This window comes from Crotalus tigris, unplaced genomic scaffold, assembly GCF_016545835.1.
Source record: "Crotalus tigris isolate CLP2741 ecotype Arizona unplaced genomic scaffold, ASM1654583v1 scf7180000024437.13266115, whole genome shotgun sequence".
Classification (NCBI taxonomy): Eukaryota; Metazoa; Chordata; class Lepidosauria; order Squamata; family Viperidae; genus Crotalus; species Crotalus tigris.
The window spans coordinates 10,617,500-10,633,521 of record NW_024100606.1 but is presented as its reverse complement, the minus strand read 5'-3'; the positions used below and the strand labels follow the sequence as shown (position 1 = coordinate 10,633,521).

General features: G+C 36.4%; 1 protein-coding gene across 2 annotated transcripts in view; it reads left to right on the top strand.

Moving 5' to 3' along the window:
• The window catches only part of LOC120302670 (macrophage mannose receptor 1-like), a 72,145-nt gene that overhangs the window by 44,058 nt on the left and 12,065 nt on the right, over positions 1-16,022 (top strand). For both annotated transcript variants that reach the window (XM_039331462.1, XM_039331463.1), the window contains exons 18-26: positions 392-459; positions 1,090-1,190; positions 3,236-3,378; positions 4,775-4,895; positions 6,043-6,197; positions 7,708-7,810; positions 8,786-9,015; positions 10,342-10,507; positions 12,791-12,940. In XM_039331462.1, coding sequence (XP_039187396.1) covers positions 392-459; positions 1,090-1,190; positions 3,236-3,378; positions 4,775-4,895; positions 6,043-6,197; positions 7,708-7,810; positions 8,786-9,015; positions 10,342-10,507; positions 12,791-12,940 — 1,237 coding nt within the window. The remainder of the gene's footprint in view (positions 1-391; positions 460-1,089; positions 1,191-3,235; positions 3,379-4,774; positions 4,896-6,042; positions 6,198-7,707; positions 7,811-8,785; positions 9,016-10,341; positions 10,508-12,790; positions 12,941-16,022) is intronic.

Below are 16,022 nucleotides of genomic sequence, written 5' to 3'. Positions count from 1 at the left end.
CCTTGTGCAGAACTAAAAATTTATCAGATGTCTGTGCTAAAGCAATGACCATTGCTAAAAGTTACAGAAAATCCATATTATGGAATGTAAGAAGAAAAGGCTGGAGTTGGGGTGTTTAACCAATTTCCCTGCCTGATATTTTTCTACTTTTATTTAGGAACCAATAACCAGTAAATACTCAGCTCCATTCAATTGCCCTGACTCCACCTCAAATCAAGGGATTACAGGGTCATTAAAAAAAATTAGGAGCCAATTATTGGATTATTAGCTTTGTTCTTAAAGGAACAATGCTGTTTTCTAAAATAATTTCTTAAAGCTTAATATATTCTTGCTTGAGACATAATTCCCAGGCTACAAATATATGTGACGGTCTTTTGTTTTGATTCTTTAGATCTTACAAAACGAACAGGTGAATAGTTATTTCATTGGACTGTACCTGAGCCTTGATAAAGTAGTCAGGTGAGCAAACAGAAAACACTGCATTTTATTATATGAGGATGTTTTTTTTTTTTGCTTATTTTGTTATCCTCAGACAGACAATTAGGATTTTCATCCAGGAAAGCCCAATACATTGGACTAGTTCACAAGACATACTGTCCTTACTACCCCATGTGGGGAGTAACAGAATAACAGACTTGGTAAGAACCTCCTTGTCTAACCCTTCTGCTCAGGCAGGAAACTCTATACCATTTCAAACAAATAATTGTCCAGTCTCTTCTTATAAACTTCCAGTATTGGAGCATTCACAGCTTCTGGAGGCAGGTTGTTCCATTGATTAATTGTTCAAGCTGTCTAGAAATTTCTCCTTAGTTGTAGGTTGCTTCTCTACTTGTTTAGTTTCCATCCATGGTTTCCAGTAGGTTAAAGGATTCCCTCTGCATGGTGTCATTATGATGCAGTGTTTTTCAATTTGGCAACTTTAAATTGTGTGCATTTCAACTCTCAGAATTCTGGTTGGGGAACGCTGGTTGGGGAATTCTGGAAATTGAAGTCCATACATGTTAGAGTTGGCAAGTTTGAGAAACACAGTTCTAATGGGAGCCTTTGCTTTTACATTGATTAACAATAACATGTTAACTTTTCTTAAAGCTGGATGGATAGAACTCCTGTCCAGTATGTTGCCTGGGCACCACATGAACCTAACTTTGCAAACAACGATGAAAACTGTGTGGTCATTTATAGGAATACAGGTATGTGGTTTGCTAGTTGACAATACCAGTTTCTGATGTGTTTCTGTATGCATCCTAAATGCATGGTTTTAGTAATGATGACTTACTTCACAATGCAGAATATATATATATATATATATATATATATATATATATATATATATATATATATATATATATATATATAAAAATAAATATATGCAGGTAGTCCTTGACTTATGAACACACTTGGGATCAGAATTTCTTTTGCTAAGCAAGGCAATAATTAAGTGAGTATGGCCATTTTTTTGGCCTTTGGCTATTTAAGTGAATCACAGAGTCATTAAATGAATCTAGTTTCCCTCATTAACTTTGTTTGTCAGAAGCTGTTTGGAAAGGTCACAAATTGTGACCACATGATCCCAGGACAGTGTGACCATTGTAAATACATGCTGGTTGACAAGAGCCCAAAGTATGATCATGTAGGGATGCTGCAATGATCATAAATGTGAGGACAGGTTATAAGTCACTTTTTCAGTGCCATTATAACTTTGAACAGTCACTAAGTGAATGGTTGTAAGTCAATGACTACCTGTATACAGTAAAGAAGCATACGGGTCAGTGGTGGGATTCAAATATATGAACAACTGGTTCTCTGTGTGGATGCCCCTTTCGGAAGTCCATTCTAGGCCTGAGCAACAAAAAATTAGCTACCAGTTCTGCCAAATTGGTGCGAACTGGCTGAATCCCACCACTGATACAGGCCCAGTAGCATGTAATAAATGTGCCTTTTGCGTGTTTCAATATCTTGCAATCAATAATTGTCAGGATACATATAACAAAAGACTTTGAATATGGGAAAATGTATTTTTGCACTATAGGATTGAGACTTTGTCAAGGCCTTGATAAACTGTGCTGGGGTTATAACATTCTCAACATCTCTAGATTCTTCTCTACTTTTTCCAAGGCTGTCTCACATTTTCTTGAGAGTATGACTTTTACTAGTTCTAGTCTTTCCCTAAACTTGGAGGTCATTGTGATATTTCCTTTTGGTTTAGCTGCTGCTCTGGTCTGGAAAAAAAATCACTTTCCTAATTTGCTAATCATTGCTGAGGAGCATTGTTTTGATTTATTTAGCTGCTGCAATTCCTGAATTGGAGATTAGTACATCTGGAGTTGCAGTGAAGTCTACTTTTCAAAATATTCTGTGACTCCCAAATTGATCAATAGAGATGTCATGCAGTCTGGTTAATCACAATACATCTATATCACTAATGTTGTCTTCTACCAGGATATGGCTTTAGAAAAGCAGTTGTAATATGCATACGTTATTTCAATGTGACTCAAGCTAACATGCTGTTTTTAGGACATTCACGTCTATAGATTGGACAGCAAGCTGTGGCTCTTTTCCCAAATCTGAAAGGAATTTGGACTGGCTGATTGGCTGAAGGAAGAAGCTGTTTGATTCTCTGCAGTACTATTTAACATATGAATGTTTGATTTTGTTTCAAGTGCTGGTCACATAGTCTTTCTAATTATTTAGCCAACAGTCCGTTGTGTTTGAAATGTCTTTTTAATAACCTGAGCTCAGAATATATGGTTATAGAATCTGGAATTCCATTAGTCACTCAGCATTTAACTTGTATCTTTCCAGTAGTTTCTTAAGAACTAAAATAATGTTACTGTTTAATAGCAAATAAAAAAGAAAGGAATCAGTTCCTTACTACAAATGGGACAAGACTTAGTCTTAGAGAGTCTGTGTATCATGCAGGCTAATAGGCATCTGGAGACAATGCTGTCTTGTGAGACACCCACCAATATAGTGACCTCAATTCACTTCTAGCATGGGTGTATCTAGCTTTGTGGATTTTTGTAGATAGATACTCCTCTAATGATCTCCTTGTTTATCAATGGATGCAATAGCAGCTCATGAAGCAGTAGGTGACTTTTGATTTTAGCTATTGTCCTGACACATTAGAAATGTGTGAGGCTTTGGTTGCAAGGTTGTTCTTACCTTCTTGACTGTTTGATCACCTTTTGGTCCTCTTCCCCTGCTCACATTCAACCATTTCTTTTCTCTTGCTTAGGACTTTGGAATGATATAAACTGTGGCTATCCATCTTCTTTCATATGTGAACGACATATCAACTCAGTCAATGTAACTGTTGCCCCCACACCACCTTCTTTTCAAGGAGGATGTGCTGAATCTTGGCTTTTGTTTGAAAACAAGGTATAGTAATTATTTCCTTTTTAAAAAAGAATTGCTCCAAGAAACGAAAAGATAACAAGATGAGAGGGACTTTCTATGGAAGATTTTTTTACACAATTAAAATAAATGCCTTAATAAGATGGCATCACAGAGGAATTTTGTGCATATATACATAAAATAAAGGTAAATGCTCATCAGCCTTACCATATATACTAGACAGTATACATGACTAGATAAACTAATTCTACTTTATGGTAAAGCTACATTAATAGAATCTTGCAAATCTGAAAGTACAATTATTACCTTTACTAATCAAGAACTTACGTAGAGACCCTTCTGAGTCTCTTGGTCTGCCCATTATCCAGCAATAGCTGTGTTGTCTCTGAGCATCTCTTCACAAACACAGTTTCCCAAGGTCTTTCCCACATACCATTACAAGACTCCTTCACATTAAACTTGAGTCCCAATGGCATTCACAAAATAACAGAATAACTTAGTTGGAAGGTACTTGCTACTTTTCTTGAAATGGCAAAAGCAGTGTAAACATTATCATTCTGCAAGCTCAGTGTATTCATCCATATGTGCACCATTACAATGCATATACTGTATAAAAATGGATAGGGTTTGCATTATTACACAGCTTTTATTGGTTTGGCCCTCTTTGCTCCTCCATCCATAGGTACCAATATCAGTTCCTCCAGTTTATTTGGTAGCTATAAGGAAACACACTGTCCTAGTGGTTTTCTGGGATCTTTTTGGATTTCCCAATAGAAGACACATGTCAGTTTCCAAGTACCAATCAGATCCGATTTTTCAAAATCAACCATAATTTTCTAATAAAGCCAATTTGGTATAATGATTAAGATCTGGTCTAGAAACCAGGACACTAAGTTCTAACCCTCCCTTAGGCATTAAAGCTGGTTAGATGACTTTGGGCCTTTTTCCTGGCCCAATCCACCTCACAGGATTGTTGTTGTGGGGAAAATAAGAACAGAAAGGAATACTATGAATGTTCTCCAGTTTGAGTTACTTATAAATTAAGGTGGGATAAAAATCTAATCAATCAAGAACTGGATGCTGCTACTCATAATCTAGTGAGTGTACTTAGAAAAGCACTTGTGAGATTGTTCTCTGTTGCAAATATGGCTCTCTGGAAGACTCTCCCAGTGGAGATCTATGTGGTCTCCATTTAGATAATCTGGCTTTTCCCCCAGGCTGGGATCAAAAAAGAATGACAAAGAGGGTGGTGTGTTTGACTTCTAACTAATGCTGTTTTCCTGGCTATTTGGTTTTTAAATTGTATGTTATGTATTGCTTTTATTGTCTGTGACTATATAAATTTCTAAAATAATAATGAAATAAACTTTTAATTTTATTTATCTCTATCCTTGCATTTGGATTTTTTTTATATAAAAAGTGCTATAAATTTTTTGGATTTAATCAAGAAGATGGAAAAAATTGGAAAAATGCACGGAAAGCTTGTCAGGATTATGAAACTGGAGGAAACCTGGTTACAATACTCAATGAAAGGGTACAAGGTATATAAGCACCGTATCAATTAATAAAAGTTTACTTATTTGTGAAAGTTTACATCATCTTTGGGGTGATTATGTTTTATGGGATGAATATGCCATTAATGAAACCACCGGACCACTTTGATGGAGTCTTACAATACTAGTTTGAACCCAGAATTTTAAATGAGAAGTTATAATACCTTAATTCATATTTTCTCGCTTCTTACTACTGCTAGTACAGCTATTTTCTTCCTCCTCCTTGATTTTCTTACTATTACATACAGATAATGGTAAACCTGTGTTTGCCCCCAAGCAAATATAATTGTAAAAGTCATTTTGCATCTTTAAGATAAAATGGAAAATTGTGATTTGATAGAAATTACAGAAAAAAGTTTCAGATGTTCCCTTTCATACTAAAAACAAAGGAGGAAAGGAATGTACCTGTTGTATATATTTATTAGAGCTGTGCAAAATATTTGCTTTGCTTTGCATTTTCCCCGTTGGCCATTCAGGAGGCTAAGACAGCTAGGAACAGTTCCGAAATAGACATGGCTGCTTTAACAATTTGAAAAAAAAAAGAAGATATTTTATGTGCTCTTGAACACTCAAACACATCACTTTCCAAATATTTACACAGCCATAATATTTACAGATTTTTGCAGTCATATAATGTGTAAATCATTTAGAGCTGCTTTTATGATCAAAGGTGCCCTACAAATTGATAACACACATACAACACACACACACACATACACATATGTTTTATTATTCAGTTGTATTCCTCTAGGATCAAAGCGAGATTAAAATATTTTAATCAGTACCTAAATAAATATGTTGTTCATATACATTATAAAAGCTTGAGCTCACTTGTGTTACTAATGGCAAACTTCTGTATCTAAAAGCAGTTAGTATCTTAGTGGAATTATAACATTCATGGTGTGCTTATTCATTTCCCACAAAGCCTGGTACATTTTCCAAATCAAATTTCAAACTTCAGTGAGTTTGTTTCAAATACTCATCATGCATTTATTTAAGTCTACTTTTCAATATGTTTTAATTCATTTCAGAATTCTTTATTTAGTGAAGTATTTGCTTTAGTTTCATGCTGTCCCAAATATTAGGTATGTCTACTTTCTCTGATCATTCTTCTCCCACTACTTTTTCTTTTTAGCCTTTCTCACCTTCCATTTAAATAAATTCCAAAGTGATGTATGGATAGGACTAAATGACATCAATGAGGATCAAATGTACCTCTGGACAGATGGAAGAGGAGTCCGTTACACCAACTGGGATAAAGGTTTCCCACTGAGTTTTGGACAAAGCAGTGTAGGTATTTGACTACATGATGGAATCTGAAAACTTCTCCCAATTTCCTTGCTTCATCTTCTTCCCCTCAACCTCTGTTATATGAGTCTGAAATTGGTGCCACATGATTAGAAGAAAAAAAGCAACATAAGTAGGCAAAATAATTTAATGAACTACAAGTGGTTATTGGTTTGTTTTGTTTTGATTTAAATTTGAAGGCAGATGTTCTCTTACATAGACGTAGGAGTACAGAAAAATATACTCCTTTACAGTTTCTAAAACTAGATGTATGCTTTTTCTCAGAATTATGCTGCAATCGCAGAGGGCAGTTAGGCAATCATAGGAAAAAATATGGCTGCTTTAAGGAGTTACAGACAGGGGGTATGTTAGCATCCCATGCAGTCTGAAGCACCTTTCAGCTTGCACATCTCTATCAGCAGAATAAATCAGCAGAGGCAATATTGAAAATTGAATCTCAAGTTACTTCCTTTGAGAGTAGGATCTACAGTAAGCTAGTTTTTCTCAATCTTGGCAACTGTAAGAAGAGACAGTTTCAATTCCCAGAATCTGCTAGCTAGCTTGCTGATCCAAACAATCAGCTTGGAGGGACAAGTGAGGGGTATCCTGCAGACTGGACAAAACAATTAAGGATAGCAACTGGGCAGGTGACTATTCTTATTGTTACCCAGGGAAAAACTGATCTTGACCAATGCTTTCTGTGAGGAAAACAAATAGGCTACTTTTGTGAATTGCCTTGGTGTATAGCAGATCTTGTAATAAGGTAGCATACAGTATAAGAGCAGCTATTACAAATGATATTTCTTTATTCTATCCCAGATTTGTCATCTCTTGACAAATACATCCAAATGTGTTTCCAGGAACATCCTGTGGAGCTATGCTGAGTTACGATTGGGGGATTGGGTGGGTGGGATTTACCATTTGCAGCACATTGCTGACATCATGGGCATGCAACATTCTTGCTTTTCCCCACTGCCAGAAACCATGGTGACTCCTTCTGTACAGGAGGTTCTTAATTTACAGCCACAATTGGAACCAGAAATTCCATTGCTAAGTAAGGTGATTGTTAAAGTGAATCTTGCCCAGTTTTTTTTCATCAGGGTTATTAAACAAATCACTGCAGTTGTTAAGTGAATCCTGTCATCACTAAGTGAATCCGCCTTTCCCATTGACTTTCCTTGGCAGAAGCCTGTTGGAAAGATTGCACATGGTGATCACATGACCCAAGGATACTGTAACAGTGTAAATATATGTTGATTACCATGTGTCTCAATCTGGATCACATGACTATGGAGAAATGCTGCAGTGGTTGTGAGGACGGTTCATAAGTCAGTTTTTTCAGGACTGTTGTAACTTAAAATGATCAATAAACAAGTGGTTGTAAATTGAGGACTCCATGTAACCCTCTCCATCAACTTTCCCTGCTTGCCCATGGCTGCTGAATTTTTATGATTGAGAAATTAAGCAGTTTATCCATACCATTTTCAACATTAATGGTTTTCATTTCACACAGGAAGATTGTATTACAATGAAATCGTCGCCTTACAAAAGTGCAGGCTTATGGAGAAATAGTTATTGCTACTATAAGAAAGGATACATATGCCAAACTAACACTCGTGAGTATTTTGCCTATTTTTGCCTCCTTGCCGCTGTTTAATTTCTGAAAAGAAAAGCACATTTTGTTTTAAATTTCTCTGATTTCCCCCCCCCAATGTTTCAATACAACTACCAGACTATGATGGTCTTTGATCTCAGACCATAACCATGGTGCAGAATAATAATTAGATGTTTTATTTATTTACTAAGACTTACATGCCTTTCCAGATGAAATATGACTGAGAAGCATAACATTTGATTAATGCAATAATAAAGTCAAAATGCATGATACATTAATATAAAATTTCATCAGTCACTATCTACGAGTACTTCATTTATTTTGTGAATTACTAGCAAGGATGGGGCAGCCTTCAACCTGACTGTACTGTATGCTGTACCGGAGAAGCGACGTGAGCAGGGAGAATGTTCTCCCATGTTGTCCTTGGTGATGAGACCTAAAGCAAATTTGGTTTACCAGATCTCACCAGATAGGCAAACCTTTATTCATAGCAAATGATCGCAAAGATAATTAAGTCCTGGTCCATGCAGGGCTTTAAGAGTGACAATTACCATCTTGAATTGCACTTAGTAACTAGTGCTGCTCTTAAAGTAAAAATATCAACAGTAACTAAGTTAAGCCCATCACTTAAACTGCTGCAGTTGGAATTAACTGACTGCTGAGTGATCTACAATCCCATGCATTAGTCCAGCCCAAAAGTGTGGGGGTATCATCTTTATTACCTGATCATGAAATTAAAAACCAAACCAAACCAAGGATTTTCTATGATCAAAATACCTGAAAGTGTTTCAAGTGGGGCTATTTGTTTTGACCTTGAAAACACATTTCCCATTTTATGCTGACCTTTCCCAAAACAAACGTCAATTTGCCTCAGATGTCATTTCCACTATATGTCTAAAAAGGGGTTTTCTCATTTTTGCATTTTATGTCTTCATATTTTTGAAAAGAGCCTTACAATATTCTTTTTCTTTTGTAGACCCCAAATACTCTTTTCTTCCATCCACCACCCCAGAGCAGCGTTTCCATTATAGAAATAGCAGCTACTTCATCATTGAAGCCAAAATGACATGGGAAGATGCAAAGAAAAGTTGTGACAGGAGAGACTCGAGTCTTGCTAGCATTTTAGATCCCTTTGGCCTCTCATATCTCTGGCTAAAAATACTAAAACAAAAAAGGATTGTGTGGCTTGGCCTCAACAGTAATCTGGTAAATGCAGCTTGTATCAGTCCACAAAGTTCCATCTATTCAAATTTCTATTTGTTTATTTATTTTGGAGCATACGAGAATATGCTATTAATTTGGGGGGCAGTTGTTCCATTTAGTAGAAATGAAAATTAGAAAACTACGGTAGATGAATGAAATGAGTATTTGCTATACCTTCCAGTCAGTCTAATATGACTTTGCCCTCGCAGACTAGAGCCTGAATTTACACATACTGATATTTATTTATTTATTTATTGATTGATTCATTTGATTTGATTTCTATAGCCACCCGTCTCAGAAAGTGACTCTGGGTGGCTCACAATTCCGAAACATATTACAATTAAAATTGTAAAAAATATTTTAAAACAGCAAAAGCCATTAAAATATTTAATTCAGGTTCATTCAAACCAAAACATATGGCCTGTTTACAATATATTCAGGAGGCGGGGGCCTTGGCGAATGTAGGCTCAGGAGCATAGCGAGGTCTTTAAAGCTTTGTAGAAGGCTAATAGAGCTAGGGCCATTCTACTCTCCGGATGGGATTTGCTCTGCTCATCTTCTTCAAGTTCCCGTCAGCTGAAATTCTTTGGCTGGTTGGATCTGCAGCATGTCCATCCTATTTGATCTAACAGGATAGGTAGAAACTCTTGGACAGGAAAAAGGCGATCCCTCAGATTCCCAAGCTATGTAGGGTTTTATAGGTAATTACCAGCACCTTGAATTGCACCCAGAAACATATTGGTATTATGCCAGTATTTTGAATTAGTTACTTGTTAAACATGCTCTTAATGGCCAGGTTCAAACAATATGAATATATAGCACGTGGATTCTCAGAATAGACAAAATAATAAAGTAAGCAAACATTATTCTGAAGCAGTTCTTGTTCTTTCTACCTCTCAAAACTTTTAACCAAGTCGGAGTTTGCTGAAAGCTAAATTTATTATGTGAGTCCATGAGCATTTGGCAAATTATTGGAAATTGGAATTTGGAACCAAAGACTTCTCTTGATTTATGACAGCAAACATGAAGGCTTAGTGTTGTTGTGAAATCATCCATAAAAACAACCTACATTGCATTTACTTTAATACTTATATTTCAAATTGGATTGCTGTTGTTACTGCAAATAAAAACTAAATTCTGACGAGATCTATTTCGGGTGAAGCAATAATGTAACATTCCTAGATCAGATAAGATCAGATAAACTTTATTGTCATTTTTTACTGTGGGCACAACGACACACATCAAAAGTGCAATATACTCAGATTAGTGATGTCTTATAAGAAACATGTCTCTCATTCAATGTGTGTTTTTTGTTTGTTTGTTTTTTAGACTGGTGGACAATACATATGGATTGATAAGTTCCGGATGAAATATACTAAATGGGCAGCAAATGAACCAAAACAAAAATTAGGCTGTGTTTATATGGATTTGGATGGGACCTGGAAGACAGACTCATGCAATAGAAAATATTTTCCTCTTTGCAAATATCCCAAGGGTAAGTTAGAGATAGGTAAAGCTTTTTCTTAATGGTTTCATATTCAGACTAAAGCAGTTTTCTCCAGCCTTGGCATCTTGTAGGTATGTTGAAGTGCCACAAATAACTTAGAAACAGTGCAGTAGACATCCAGGTTACTTTTTGCAGGGAATATACCTCCATTTAAGCTGTGAAATTTTGCACAGGTCTCATTTAAAAAGTCTTTGGGTATATTGTAGAGTGGACATAGGAACATGTTACTGAACCACATGCCAAGCAGACTTAACCATCATGAATAACATTAATGCTTGCTAAGAATTGTAATTCAGTAATGTGGGGAATTCCAAATTTTACTCTTATGATGTAGGGGTATTCATGATTTAGCTTGCAAAAATTTAAAGAAATCACAGACTGGAGATGTAGTGGTCTGGAAACCAGATGACTAAGAGTTCTAATCCTGCTTTAGGCACAAAAGCCAGCTATGTGTCTTTGCACTCTCTCTCTTAGTCCAATTCACTTTACAGAGTTGTTGTTGTGGGGAAAATAAGGGGAATAAGTAGTATTAGATATGTTTGTCATTTTGAGCTATCTGTAAAGTAATAAAAGGAAGATAAAATTCTACTATGTAAAATAAATAAACGCAACTATACAGCTCAGATGATGTTTAGGAGAAGACCTGCCCCTTAAACCTCATCTGGATGGGAAGACCTCTGCCTTTATATACTAGTTAAGTCAATTTGTGAACTATAACAGTGTTTAAGGAGGAAAGAGACTGGCAAATTTAGTCTGCCCTTTAAATAGTTAGACATGAAAAGACTATTTACAGATTGGAACACAATTATTTTTCACATGCTGCATTCTTTCAGTTTTGTGGTCTATATTTGGACTCAATGACCGTTTGTCAAAAAAGAGCATATTAGGGATAACTGTACACCAGGGGTGTCAAACTCAATTTCATTGAGGGCCGCATCAGCATTGCGGTTGCCCTCGGGGGGGCCAGGTGAGTGTGACCAGGGTGGGTGTGGCCTACTGGGTGGGAGTGGATAGAATGGGTGTGGCCTACTGGGTGGGCGTGGCTAGCTCTATATCATTCGCGTCAAGGGTGCCTGTGGGGGCCTGGGCAGGAGTGGGACAGATCTGAGGGTCTCTGTCAGAAGGGATTGGGACCAGGGCAAGTGCCAAGGCATGGTCCACTGGAGGAGCCTCACTGTTCCTCTCAGGCCATGCGGGGGGGGGGGGGAAGTGGCTGGATGGTAGCGTGGGCTGCCTGGTTTCGGCAGGCAGCAGGGCGCTTTCCTCACAGCACTGAGAGATTGAGCCGGGACGTGTGAAACTTGCCAGCTTTGCACCTTGTTCCCTGCTGAAACTGGGCAGGCTGGGTGCTAGGCAGCATTGCACTTCTCATCAGATTCGTGCCACCCAGCTCAGGTCTTGGTGCTGTGAGGAGAGCACCCCGCTGCCTGCCAAAACTGGGCAGGCTGGGAGCTGGGTGGCCTCGTGCTTCTTTTTGAATTTCTGCTGTCCGGCTCAGCCTCTCGGTGCTATGAGGAGAGCACCTTGCTGCCTGCCGAAACTGGGCAGGCTGGGGGCTGGGTTGTGTCGCACTTCTTTTGGGAATTGCACCACCAGGCTTAGCCTCTTGGTGCTGTGAGGAGAGCGCCCCACTGCCTGCAGAAACCCCTCCCTGGAGCCCATCAAGCCGGATATGTGAAATAGGTGAGGGCCATTTGCTGGCTACTTCCAAGAGAGAGTTCATTTCTTCATTCCTCACAAAGGGTGACATCTCCCCAGCATGCACCCAGGTGGGGAGCTGACACGACAGGGGTTGGTTCCTTGCTGTTCCAGATGGCCTTGTGGAGTAAGACTGAATATATTTCACTATACATGGCCAGCACAAAATTGTACATTGGCTCCCAACTGGCCTGGGCCAGGGCCAAGGCAGTGGGGGCCATTCCCTCACTGTTTCCAGGATGGCTTCGCAGGCCACATGAAACCTCTTCTCGGGCCGCATCCAACCCATGGGTCTTGTGTCTGCTGTACACCTACCAGTGCATATATCAGGGAGTGTATATTTATAGAAGTGTGAAGGTAGTGACCACAACCACCTAATTAAAGCTCTATCTATCTATCTATCTATCTATCTATCTATCTATCTATCTATCTATCTATCTATCTATCTATCTATCTATCTAGGACAAGGATGCTTACTAGAAAACACTGTAGTTTTGATAAGGTTCCTCATAATAATCTTTTAAGTAAAACAAATTAATTAGAATTAAAAATTATATTGTTTTTTAAAAACAGTGTTTCCACCTACTGTTCCACCCCAAGAACCAGGAAACTGCCCACTTACAGTGGAAAAATCTTGGATTCCATTCCGCGGTCATTGCTATCACTTTGAAGCCTCATCAAAGATGAGTTGGCCAAAGGCATCACTAGCTTGTTTGCAACTAGGTAAGTGTTTCCATTCACTAATTATAATATCTGATTTTATTTTAAAACAAGTAGAAGAAACAATTATTGAAGAAATACTAAGATTTGCAAATATTTTAATAGAAAGGATGTGGATTCCTTAGAACATAGAATAGGATTGGAAGGGACCTTAGAAGCCTTCTAGTCCAACCCTCTACTTGAGAAGGAGACTTTATAGAATTCTGAACAAAGTGCTGTCCACTCTCTACTTGAAACCCTCCAGTGTTGGAGCATCCACAACGTCCTGGAGTAACTGATTAATTGTTTTCACTGTCAGAAAATTTCTCCTTAGTTCTAGATTGGATCTCTATTTAATGCTCTTCCACCAATTACTTCTTGTCCTGCCCTCAGGTGCTTTGAAGAATAGGTCGATCCTGTTAAGTTTACTTAAAGGGCAGACTAAAGTACTGCTATCATACCATCCCTAATCCTTCTTTTTGTTAGATAAATATACCATGTTTTTTACTTACAAAAAATAAAATGGATGTTTTCTGCTTAACTCTAAATGGTGAAAAACCATCTTTAACATCTGTCTCCAGAAGCTTCAGTTTGCCAAATTACCAAGAAAATATTGATGAATCACAGAAAGAAATTATCTGTATGCTGAAATTAATACAAGAAACAATTGCTTTAACTCGTGATGAGGTTAAAAGAAGCACAAAGGAGATAAAAGAACAATTTTCTAATTTAAATCTACAAACCCAGAAAATAAATACAGAGAAGGAACCAGCAACTCAGAAAACAGAAAGAAAAATAGAAAATGCTGACACAAGTATTGAGGATCTGAAGGAAGAAAATTGTGACCAGACTCAGATAAATGAAGACTTAGAAGACACAATGATAACATTGGAAATGGAAAAGACATTGTACAAACCAAGGTTTCAGAAGATACTGGAGAATAAGGAAGGAGAGCTAATGGAATGGAACAGAAAACTGTCAATAGAACTGTGGGGAATTGGAGAAGGAGGGAGGCTGTATAATGAATATCAATGGGCCAGTTCTTCCAAAAACACTTTAACTAAATTACTTTTCTTGAATCAGATAATATATACAAAAATAGAGAAAAAATTATTTGATGATCCAAATGTACTGACTTGGAAAGTTAGCTGGCAAAGGAAGAAAGCTAGAGTAAGACTGAAAGAAACAGAAGCTTTCATTTGTTAAATGGATGTTACATTATCAATTAGATGTTTAAATATTGTTAAGAATAGATTGCTAGAAATAGAAATATTATTATAATTAGATAGATAGGATTTGTAATCAGAATATTATATCTTGGTATGAAAAAGGAAATAAGAATATGTTAAGAATTTTGAATAGGGGAAACTTTTGGTTATCCAAATATAACTGGTTTTGAAATTATAAATGATTGGAATATTTTGAACATGGATGGGGAATTAAAATGGTAAAAAGCAAAAATAGGATATAGGCTGAATAAATGGATATTGAATGCAAATGCAATTAAGATATGTTTTGATTAGAAAAAAATATTTTAAACTGATATTATTGATACTTTTAGAAAAATATAATAAATGTTGACAGGCAATTATATATTTACTTACAATAATAAGAACTGTATTTGCTTAGTGTGGAAAAGTGTCTATTACTAGAAGGGAATTAGAACTGAAAAAAGCGAAAATAGGATATAGACTAAATAAATGGATATTGAATGCAAACACAATTGAGATACGCTTTGGATAAAAGATATTGTAAATTGATATTATTGACACCTTTAGAAAAATATAACAAATGTTGATAGGTAAATGTACATTTATTTACAACAATAAGAATTGTATTTGCTTAGTGTGGAAAAATGTCTATTACCAGAAGAAAAGAGGATGTATTGGAGGGTGTAATGTTGGATTAAGTTTGAAGAAGCTTACATGTACCATGGAATTACTAATAGACTCAGTCATCTTGTTGTTTAATTAATCACTTGATTGTAAAAATAGAAAATTAATAAAATATTTATATATAAAAAGTAGGACTTACTTTCGGGGAGAGGGCTTATATTAGGCCTACCCCCCCCAAATCATCTGGGATTTATTTTCTGGGGTGGGTTTACTTTCGGGGAAACATGGTACCTAGTTCCTTGAATTGTTCATTGTATGGTTTAGCCTCCAGACCCCTTATCATCTTTGTTGTTTTTTTCTATATTCTTTCTAGGGTCTCAACTTTTTTATATATAAATATTTTATATATTTTCTAGTTTTACAATCATAAGTACTAAATAAACAATGTGTTGTCCTGGGTCCATTAGTAATTCAGTGGTACATATTAACTTCTTCAATCTAGGCCAAGTATTACACCATCCAATGCTTCCTTTCTTCTTCCAGTAGTACACATTTCCCACATTAGGCAAATACAATTCTTATTGCTGTTAATACATATACAATTGAATATCAATATCTTTGTTACATTTTCCTAATAATATCAATAATGTTGGTTTAAAATATCTTTTCTAACCAAAATATATCTTAATTGCATTTGCACTTAATATCCTTTTGTTCAATTAATATCCTGTTTTTCCCGCTTTTTAAAAATTTTTAATTTTCCATTAATGTTCAAAATGTCTCTATTGCTTATAATTTCTCATAATAAGTTACATTTTGGTAACCAAAAGTTTCCCTTATTTAAACCCTCTTAGCATTTTCATATTTCCCTTCGCATACTAAAATATAATATTCTAGTTATAAATCCTATCTTTCTAGTTATAATAATACTTCAATTTCTAATAATTATCTATTCTCAGCCAAGTTCAAACATCTGATTAATAGTATAATATCCCATCTAATGGGTCAAAACCTCTATTTTCTTCAGTCTTACTCTAGCTTTTTTGCTTTGCCATCTAACTTTCCAAGTCAATGCATTTGAATCATCAAGTAATTCTTGCTCTATATTTGTGTATATTGTTTGAAATAAGAAAGGCAATTTGATTAAAGTATTTTTGGAAGGATACTCAGCCCATTGATATTCATTAAACAGCCTCCCTCCTTCTCCAATTTCCCACAATTCTCCTAACAGCTCTATCTTCCATTCAATCAGCTCTTCTTTCTTATCCTCA